General features: G+C 44.3%; 1 protein-coding gene across 1 annotated transcript in view; it reads right to left on the bottom strand.

Annotated features, from left to right (window-relative positions):
- Positions 1–8723: 8723 nt before the first annotated feature.
- The window catches only part of LOC120037912 (D(4) dopamine receptor-like), a 32090-nt gene continuing 29317 nt past the window's right edge, over positions 8724–11496 (bottom strand). The window contains exon 4 of the mRNA XM_038983875.1: positions 8724–8932. Coding sequence (XP_038839803.1) covers positions 8724–8932 — 209 coding nt within the window. The remainder of the gene's footprint in view (positions 8933–11496) is intronic.

The following is an 11496-nucleotide window of genomic DNA, read 5'->3' as shown; positions in this document are numbered from 1 at the left end:
TGACTGACTCACGGCCTCGGGAAGCAACCTGGTGATATCCACAAAGTCTTTGACCCCAGGTACAGATAAATACCTCACCATCGAACTCCCTGTCACAATAGCCAGAATGATCCGTCCTCTGCCGTGTCTGAATGCTGATTGCGAGGCCAGAGCTACCGTGCTCACCGGAGAAGAGGGCTGTTGAGACGCCGGCTGTGTGCAGGCCACGTCAGCCAAAGGGACAGAGCTCTGATCCAGAGAGCAGGGCCCAGCGGAGAGGGGCCGCGGCGGTCCAGGCTGTGCCCAGGCAGTTGATTGACTAGGACAGGGAGAGGTAGCTGGAGGGACAGCCATGGAGGGAACACCCAAGTCCCCGGCAGAAGACAGCTGGTACAGGGGCTCAAAGCGATTTGAAAGTCTTACGTCCGGATGCGGGGGGAAATAAGCAGGCACGCCGAGAATAATTATTCTCCTTCTTTCTGGTTCCAACACACATCAGTCGACGTCACTAAGTGCTGTATAGAAACCCAACCTAAAACCCCAAACAGCAATGCAGATGTAGAAGCACGGTGGTCAGCGTCCAGTTACGCTCATCTGGAGTCGAGCAATGAGCAGCCATTTTCTGGTTCAAGCTAGTAGAGGGGTGCAGTGTATACAGTGATCTGCTACTGGTATATCGTACTGGTACTCCCTGTATAGAGTACTGGTACTCCCTGTATATAGTACTGGTACTCCCTGTATATAGTACTGGTACTCCCTGTATATAGTACTGGTACTCCCTGCATAGAGTACTGGTACTCCCTGTACATAGTACTGGTACTCCCTGTATATAGTACTGGTACTCCCTGTACATAGTACTGGTACTCCTGTATATAGTACTGGTACTCCCTGTATAGAGTACTGGTACTCCCTGTATATAGTACGGGTACTCCCTGTATATAGTGCGGGTACTCCTGTATAGAGTACTGGTACTCCCTGTATATAGTACTGGTACTCCCTGTATATAGTACTGGTACTCCCTGTATAGAGTACTGGTACTCCCTGTATATAGTACTGGTACTCCACGTATATCATACTGGTACTCCCCGTATAGAGTACTGGTACTCCCTGTATATAATACTGGTACTCCCTGTATATAGTACTGGTACTCCCTGTATATAGTACGGGTGCTCCCTGTATATAGTACTGGTACTCCCTGTATATAGTACTGGTACTCCCTGTATAGAGTACTGGTACTGCCTGTATAGAGTACTGGTACTCCCCGTATATCATACTGGTACTCCCTGTATATCATACTGGTACTCCCTGTATATAATACTGGTACTCCCTGTATAGAGTACTGGTACTCCCTGTATATAATACTGGTACTCCCTGTATATAGTACTGGTACTCCCTGTCTAGAGTACTGGTACTCCCTGTATATAGTAAGGGTGCTCCCTGTATATAGTACTGGTACTCCCTGTATATAGTACTGGTACTCCCTGTATAGAGTACTGGTACTCCCCGTATATCATACTGGTACTCCCTGTATATAATACTGGTACTCCCTGTATATAGTACTGGTACTCCCTGTCTAGAGTACTGGTGCTCCCTGTATATAGTACTGGTACTCCCTGTATATAGTACTGGTACTCCCGGTATATAGCTCCACAGTGATCTGATACTGGTACTCCCTGTATATAATACTGGTACTCCCTGTATATAATACTGGTACTCCCTGTATAGAGTACTGGTACTCCCTGTATATAATACTGGTACTCCCTGTATATAGTACTGGTACTCCCTGTCTAGAGTACTGGTACTCCCTGTATATAGTACGGGTGCTCCCTGTATATAGTACTGGTACTCCCTGTATATAGTACTGGTACTCCCTGTATATAGTACTGGTACTCCCTGTATAGAGTACTGGTACTCCCTGTATAGAGTACTGGTACTCCCCGTATATCATACTGGTACTCCCTGTATATAATACTGGTACTCCCTGTATATAGTACTGGTACTCCCTGTCTAGAGTATTGGTGCTCCCTGTATATAGTACTGGTACTCCCGGTATATAGTACTGGTACTCCCGGTATATAGTACTGGTACTCCCGGTATATAGTACTGGTACTCCCGGTATATAGTACTGGTACTCCCTGTATATAGTACTGGTACTCCCGGTATATAGTACTGGTACTCCCGGTATATAGTACTGGTACTCCCGGTATATAGTACTGGTGCTCCCTGTATATAGTACTGGTACTCCCTGTATATAGTACTGGTACTCCCGGTATATAGTACTGGTACTCCCTGTATATAGTACTGGTACTCCCGGTATATAGTACTGGTACTCCCTGTATATAGTACTGGTACTCCCGGTATATAGTACTGGTACTCCCTGTATATAGTACTGGTACTCCCTGTATATAGTACTGGTACTCCCGGTATATAGTACTGGTACTCCCTGTATATAGTACTGGTACTCCCGGTATATAGTACTGGTACTCCCGGTATATAGTACTGGTACTCCCTGTATATAGTACTGGTACTCCCTGTCTAGAGTACTGGTGCTCCCTGTATAGAGTACTGGTACTCCCTGTATATAGTACTGGCACTCCCTGTATATAGTACTGGCACTCCCTGTATATAGTACTGGTACTCCCTGTATATAGTACTGGTACTCCCTGTCTAGAGTACTGGTGCTCCCTGTATATAGTACTGGTACTCCCTGTATATAGTACTGGTACTCCCGGTATATAGTACTGGTACTCCCGGTATATAGTACTGGTACTCCCGGTATATAGTACTGGTACTCCCGGTATATAGTACTGGTACTCCCGGTATATAGTACTGGTACTCCCTGTATATAGTACTGGTACTCCCTGTCTAGAGTACTGGTACTCCCTGTATATAGTACTGGTACTCCCTGTATATAGTACTGGTACTCCCTGTATATAGTACTGGTACTCCCTGTATATAGTACTGGTGCTCCCTGTATATAGTACTGGTGCTCCCGGTATATAGTACTGGTACTCCCGGTATATAGTACTGGTACTCCCGGTATATAGTACTGGTACTCCCTGTCTAGAGTACTGGTGCTCCCTGTATATAGTACTGGTACTCCCTGTATATAGTACTGGTACTCCCGGTATATAGTACTGGTACTCCCTGTATATAGTACTGGTGCTCCCTGTATATAGTACTGGTACTCCCGGTATATAGTACTGGTACTCCCGGTATATAGTACTGGTACTCCCGGTATATAGACTGGTACTCCCTGTATATAGACTGGTACTCCCGGTATATAGTACTGGTACTCCCTGTATAGAGTACTGGTACTCCCTGTATATAGTACTGGTACTCCCGGTATATAGTACTGGTACTCCCTGTATATAGTACTGGTACTCCCTGTATATAGTACTGGTGCTCCCTGTATATAGTACTGGTACTCCCTGTATATGGTACTGGTACTCCCGGTATATAGTACTGGTACTCCCGGTATATAGTACTGGTACTCCCGGTATATAGTACTGGTACTCCCGGTATATAGTACTGGTACTCCCTGTATATAGTACTGGTACTCCCGGTATATAGTACTGGTACTCCCGGTATATAGTACTGGTACTCCCGGTATATAGTACTGGTACTCCCGGTATATAGTACTGGTACTCCCGGTATATAGCTCCACAGTGATCTGATACTGGTACTTCCTGTATGTAGCACCATTCTTGTGTATTGTATTTTATTCCTCTTGTGTTACAATGTATTCCTTTTGTTTTTACTCTGCATCGTAAGGGAGGGCTCTGAAATGATGCATTTCACAGTAAAATCTGTTGTATTCAGTGCATGTGTCAAATAACATGTTCTTTTATTTGATAGTGCCCCTACGGGCACTGTGGTCAAACGGAGTGCACTATAAATAGGGGACATTTGGGATACACACTAACAGCCTAACAAAGAGGAACTAAAAGGAATCCTTTCACCCAGATGAATAATACAACATTCCATTTCCAAGTCACAACGTCATGACAACCATTTGTCATGATCACTCACCTGTCAATCAGAGATGAGTGACACTCAGCTGTCTGGTCCAGAGGGAAGCCCACTCATCCTCATTTAATCTTGATTAGCTTCTGTTGGATAATCGTCCCGCTCCACTTTACTGCTGAACAAACCGTGTGTTAATCTAACCGTGTAAATTGAATGACAACCGTTGTTCCCATCCACGTTTAAAGGCGCTCTCAACCTCAACAGATTGCCTTCCATCTGGTAACATGGAGATAAAGTGAATAAATAAAACTGTCTGCAGTTTCCAAGGGTCAACAAAAAATGTGATTTAAATCAAATTACATTTCATCGAGACTCTTAAAATGTGTACTCTCAACGGCCTCTTGAAGGTCAGAATTAAATCGTAACTTTTTTATTTAAAAATTAACCTGCAGGTTAAAAAAGCAAAAGGTTAACAAAACACGCTACATCTAGCCTGGTATTACCAGCCCGATTGACGTGTTCACGTTCATTCTATACGTGCAGTAAAACAGAATGGCGAACGTGTAAACAACGTCACGCTGTTTGCTTAGCGAGTACACACTTTCTCACGATTCAGCCCGTACCTGGAACGAACTCGGGACCGTTGCTTTGCTAGCACACGTGACCGCCCTCAGGAAACGTTTTACCAGTCGGTGCCTCGCAAAAGAATCCAGCTATTCACTGGCGTAAGTGGGATCTGTTCAGGCTGAGGAGTAAGTTTCACACATCCCCATGTGCAACACATTCAGTGACCAGGCTGGTTCCACCAGGCTATGCAACATCACCAGAGCTCACGTTTCTTATTTTGTTAGTTTTTTTGTTTTATCTCCTTACTGGATCATAAGACCAAGACACCTGGTTATAGGGAGAGAGCCTGGGACAGACCTGGACACCTGGTTAGGGAGAGAGCCTGGGACAGACCAGGACACCTGGTTAGGGAGAGAGCCTGGGACAGACCTGGACACCTGGTTAGGGAAAGAGCCTGGGACAGACCTGGACACCTGGTTATAGGGAGAGAGCCTGGGACAGACCTGGACACCTGGTTAGGGAGAGAGCCCGGGACAGACCTGGACACCCGGTTATAGGGAGAGAGCCTGGGACAGACCTGGACACCTGGTTATAGGGAGAGATCCTGGGACAGACCTGGACACCTGGTTAGGGAGAGAGCCTGGGACAGACCTGGACACCTGGTTATAGGGAGAGATCCTGGGACAGACCTGGACACCTGGTTATAGGGAGAGATCCTGGGACAGACCTGGACACCTGGTTAGGAAGAGAGCCTGGGACAGACCTGGACACCTGGTTATAGGGAGAGATCCTGGGACAGACCTGGACACCTGGTTAGGGAGAGAGCCTGGGACAGACCAGGACACCTGGTTAGGGAGAGATCCTGGGACAGACCTGGACACTTGGTTAGGGAGAGATCCTGGGACAGACCTGGACCAGGACACCTGTTTATAGGGAGAGAGCCTGGGACAGACCTGGACACCTGTTTATAGGGAGAGAGCCTGGGACAGACCTGGACACCTGGTTATAGGGAGAGAGCCTGGGACAGACCTGGACACCTGGTTGTGGAGAGAGCCTGGGACAGACCTGGACACCTGGTTAGGGAGAGATCCTGGGACAGACCTGGACACCTGGTTATGGAGAGAGTCTGGAACAGACCTGGACACCTGGTTAGGGAGAGAGTCTGGAACAGACCTGGACACCTGGTTAGGGAGAGAGCCTGGGACAGACCTGGACATCTGGTTAGGGAGAGAGCCTGGAACAGACCTGGACACCTGGTTATAGGGAGAGAGCCTGGGACAGACCTGGACACCTGGTTAGGGAGAGAGCCTGGGACAGACCTGGACACCTGGTTATAGGGAGAGATCCTGGGACAGACCTGGACACCTGGTTAGGGAGAGAGCCTGGGACAGACCTGGACACCTGGTTGTGGAGAGAGCCTGGGACAGACCTGGACACCTGGTTAGGGAGAGATCCTGGGACAGACCTGGACACCTGGTTATGGAGAGAGTCTGGAACAGACCTGGACACCTGGTTAGGGAGAGAGTCTGGAACAGACCTGGACACCTGGTTAGGGAGAGAGCCTGGGACAGACCTGGACATCTGGTTAGGGAGAGAGCCTGGAACAGACCTGGACACCTGGTTATAGGGAGAGAGCCTGGGACAGACCTGGACACCTGGTTAGGGAGAGAGCCTGGGACAGACCTGGACACCTGGTTATAGGGAGATAGAGGGATAAACTGTTATCACTATCTCAGACTGTTATCAGAGCCCTGGGGGAACTCTGATTGAATCATATCCAGGAAATGATCCAGTTTGAACGTACATGAGAGAGCAGAGAGGTGGCTCAGCATGGCTAGGTGGCTGGTGGTGCAGAGAGAGCCTCCGAACCATTAAGCATGGCTAGGTGGCTGGTGGAGCAGAGAGAGCCTCCAAACCACTCAGCATGGCTAGGTGGCTGGTGGAGCAGAGAGAGCCTCCGTACCACTCAGCATGACTAGGTGGCTGGTGGAGCAGAGAGAGCCTCCAAACCACTCAGCATGGCTAGGTGACTGGTGGAGCAGAGAGAGCCTCCAAACCATTAAGCATGGCTAGGTGGCTGGTGGTGCAGAGAGAGCCTCCAAAACACTCAGCATGGCTAGGTGGCTGGTGGAGCAGAGAGAGCCTCCAAACCACTCAGCATGGCTAGGTGACTGGTGGAGCAGAGAGAGCCTCCAAACCACTCAGCATGGCTAGGTGGCTGAGTGGTTTGATAGTGTGTCATCACGTCTCTCTCTTGCATTATGTACGTCATCAAAATGGTCACATTTGCTATCTCTCTCAATTCAATTCTCTCTCTCTCTCTCTTCTCTCTCAGTAAATCATGTCACCACCTGCAGTTGGATCTCTGATGTTCCCAGAGTTTCTCATGGTTTCATCTGTCCTTGTTGCCACCTCTCTGTCTCTCTGTCTCTCTGCCTGAGTGTTTAAATTGCTCTCTAAACTACTAGCCAAGGAACTGGGAGAAAAGGCACTGTAGAATTCTCCTCATTTTCCTCAGCCACTTTGTCTGACTGACTGAAAGTCATTTAAATGTAAAGTACATTCTGCCAAGTTTAGATAGATAGATAGTTTATTTAGCTGGGAAAGCTGATGTGTTGATATATAGACCTAGTTCTTTTTCTGTGTACATTTGTATAATCGACCGTCTAAGTTGTTGTTTCTGCAAAGAGTTTTAGCTGAAATACTGGTGTTATTGCTGATACTGATGTGAGAACAAGTCATTGCTTTTACAAAGAGGTGTCTTTTTTTTATTGGAAAGCGTTCCACATAAAACGTGGATATGGTAAACAGTAGGCACTGTCAATGACCCGACAAAACACACTGCTGTTACAGGCAGATACAGTCAAAGTATTGGCTTCAGTTAAAATGGCAAAAAACAATATTACAACAAACTTTTTTTTTTTAAACAACAACATTTGAGTGGATTTGTATATGAGGTTCCAGGCTATAGCTTTAGTATTATACATACTGTATGAGTGGATTTGTATATGAGGTTCCAGGCTATAGCTTTAGTATTATACATACTGTATGAGTGGATTTGTATATGAGGTTCCAGGCTATAGCTTTAGTATTATACATACTGTATGAGTGGATTTGTATATGAGGTTCCAGGCTATAGCTTTAGTATTATACATACTGTATGAGTGGATTTGTATACGAGGTTCCAGGCTATAGCTTTAGTATTATACATACTGTATGAATGCAGTCATTGATTAGCTTCTGTTCTTCTTAATGCTGTCTTTAAGCTAAATAACTTCAGATTCAAGGTGTATTCACAGGGCTGTAATAACACTATCGTAATACTGTTATAATGCTAGTATTAAGCCTCATACCACACCTGTAATAAACAATATTAAGGAATACCGGGCGTGCTCGTTTGGCATCGCCCCGGTGTCCAGGATGGTTAGAGATGTTACTTTAGAACAATTGGTATGGTCTCAAATGTGCCAACTCATGCCCACCCACGAGATAAACACTCATATACCCATATCTCAGTGGCATGACTATGGGGTTGAGGCGGCAGGTAGCCTAGTGGTTAGAGCGTTGGGTCAGTAACCTAAAGGTTGCTGGATCGAATCCCCGAGCTGTTAACTGCCTTGTTCAGGGGCAAGACCTTGTCCCCGAGCTGACACTGTTCCCCCGGTAGGCCGTCATTGTAAATAAGAATGTGTTCTTAACTGCCTTGTTCAGGGGCAAGACCTTGTCCCCGAGCTGACACTGTTCCCCGGTAGGCCGTCATTGTAAATAAGAATGTGTTCTTAACTGACTTGCCGAGTTAAATAAAGGTTTCATTAAAACATAGTCCTGCCCTTTGTAACCTCCTCCAGGAGATCTACAGGGGGAGTTTTTACTCCATCCCTGCTGAATCAGCTAATCAAGGTCATCTGTTTAGGGTAGGGTTGGAGCAAAAACCTGCTCACTAAGTAGCTGTCCAGGAGGAGGGTTGGCCACCCCAGAGCAATAGATACAGATGTAGCCCTGGGCCATCCCCAGACAATTAAGAAAGTCAAACCAAAATCCAATTCCACATTCTCCTCACTGAAAAGCATTGAAGATAATTGGACATTTTTTTGTGTACCTTCTGAATTGACCCTAACCCTGGCCCTTAGAAATGCCTGTGCAGTAGTATACGCCTTCTGTGAGAGTACGGTTAGAGCTACCATTGTCCCTCCGGTGTGGGGCTGATGTCAGCAGCAGCTGAATGAGTGGAGGGACTTCTTGAAGAACTTCCTGAACTCCGTGTTGAAGACCGTGTAGATAATGGGGTTGAGGGCGCTGTTGACGTAGCCCAGCCAGGTGACGGTGCTTATCAGGGCCTGTGGGATGTAGCAGGTAGCACACAGGGCCCGCGTGGTGTGGACGACGAAGAACGGGGTCCAGCAGAACAGGAAGCAACCTGAGGGGAAGAGGAGGAGGAGGAGGAGGAGAGGTTAGGGGACTGTTCTGATAAATGGATCCATTAATTGATTCACGGATGATTGATTGATCAGATGAGGTGACTTTACCTCCTTACTATGTAAGAGCATTGAGAATCTGGAAAATATCCCATCAATTATGAATCAATCAACTTATATCTACGTACTGTAGGTATTTATCAAACTACTGTAGGTCTTTATCTACATACTGTAGGTCTTTATCTACATACTGTAGGTCTTTATCTACATACTGTAGGTATTTATCTACCTACTGTAGGTCTTTATCTACATACTGTAGGTCTTTATCTACATACTGTAGGTCTTTATCTACATACTGTAGGTCTTTATCTACATACTGTAGGTATTTATCTACCTACTGTAGGTCTTTATCTACCTACTGTAGGTATTTATCAAACTACTGTAGGTATTTATCTACCTACTGTAGGTCTTTATCTACATACTGTAGGTCTTTATCTACATACTGTAGGTCTTTATCTACCTACTGTAGGTCTTTATCTACATACTGTAGGTCTTTATCTACCTACTGTAGGTCTTTATCTACATACTGTAGGTCTTTATCTACCTACTGTAGGTATTTATCTACATACTGTATCCCTTTATCTACCTACTGTAGGTCTTTATCTTCATACTGTAGGTCTTTATCTACATACTGTATCCCTTTATCTACGTACTGTAGGTCTTTATCTACATACTGTAGGTATTTATCTACCTACTGTAGGTCTTTATCTACATACTGTAGGTCTTTATCTACCTACTGTAGGTCTTTATCTACATACTGTAGGTCTTTATCTACCTACTGTAGGTCTTTATCTACATACTGTAGGTCTTTATCTACCTACTGTAGGTATTTATCTACATACTGTAGGTCTTTATCTACATACTGTAGGTCTTTATCTACCTACTGTAGGTATTTATCTACATACTGTATCCCTTTATCTACGTACTGTAGGTCTTTATCTTCATAATGTAGGTCTTTATCTACATACTGTATCCCTTTATCTACGTACTGTAGGTCTTTATCTACCTACTGTAGGTCTTTATCTACCTACTGTAGGTATTTATCTACCTACTGTAGGTCTTTATCTATGTACTGTAGGTCTTTATCTACATACTGTAGGTCTATCTACATACTGTATCCCTTTATCTACCTACTGTAGGTCTTTATCTACCTACTGTAGGTCTTTATCTAAATACTGTATCCCTTTATCTACCTACTGTAGGTCTTTATCTACCTACTGTAGGTCTTTATCTACATACTGTATCCCTTTATCTACCTACTGTAGGTCTATATCTACATACTGTAGGTCTTTATCTACATACTGTAGGTATTTATCTACCTACTGTAGGTATTTATCTACCTACTGTAGGTCTTTATCTATGTACTGTAGGTCTTTATCTACATACTGTAGGTCTATCTACCTACTGTAGGTCTTTATCTACGAACTGTAGGTCTTTATCTACCTACTGTAGGTCTTTATCTACCTACTGTAGGTCTTTATCTACCTACTGTAGGTCTTTATCTATGTACTGTAGGTCTTTATCTACCTACTGTAGGTCTTTATCTACCTACTGTAGGTCTTTATCTACCTACTGTAGGTCTTTATCTATGTACTGTAGGTCTTTATCTACCTACTGTAGGTCTTTATCTACCTACTGTAGGTCTTTATCTACCTACTGTAGGTCTTTATCTATGTACTGTAGGTCTTTATCTACCTACTGTAGGTCTTTATCTACCTACTGTAGGTCTTTATCTACCTACTGTAGGTCTTTATCTACCTACTGTAGGTCTTTATCTACCTACTGTAGGTCTTTATCTACCTACTGTAGGTCTTTATCTACCTACTGTAGGTCTTTATCTACATACTGTAGGTCTTTATCTACGTACTGTAGGTCTTTATCTACATACTGTAGCTATTTATCTACATACTGTAGGTCTTTATCTACCTACTGTATCCCTTTATCTACCTACTGTAGGTCTTTATCTACATACTGTAGGTATTTATCTACATACTGTAGCTATTTATCTACATACTGTAGGTATTTATCTACATACTGTATCCCTTTATCTACCTACTGTAGGTCTTTATCTACATACTGTAGGTCTTTATCTACCTACTGTAGGTCTTTATCTTCATACTGTAGGTCTTTATCTACGTACTGTATCCCTTTATCTACGTACTGTAGGTCTTTATCTACCTACTGTAGGTCTTTATCTTCATACTGTAGGTCTTTATCTACATACTGTATCTCTTTATCTACATACTGTAGGTCTATCTACCTACTGTATCCCTTTATCTACCTACTGTAGGTCTTTATCTACATACTGTAGGTCTTTATCTACATACTGTAGGTCTTTATCTACATACTGTAGGTCTTTATCTACATACTGTAGGTATTTATCTACATACTGTAGGTCTTTATCTTCATACTGTAGGTCTTTATCTACATACTGTAGGTCTTTATCTACATACTGTAGGTCTTTATCTACCTACTGTAGGTCTTTATCTACTGTAGGTCTTTATCA

The sequence above is a fragment of the Salvelinus namaycush genome, unplaced genomic scaffold, assembly GCF_016432855.1.
Source record: "Salvelinus namaycush isolate Seneca unplaced genomic scaffold, SaNama_1.0 Scaffold198, whole genome shotgun sequence".
NCBI lineage: Eukaryota > Metazoa > Chordata > Actinopteri > Salmoniformes > Salmonidae > Salvelinus > Salvelinus namaycush.
Note: the sequence above shows the minus strand (reverse complement) of the source record. Positions and strands in the feature narration are given on the sequence as shown.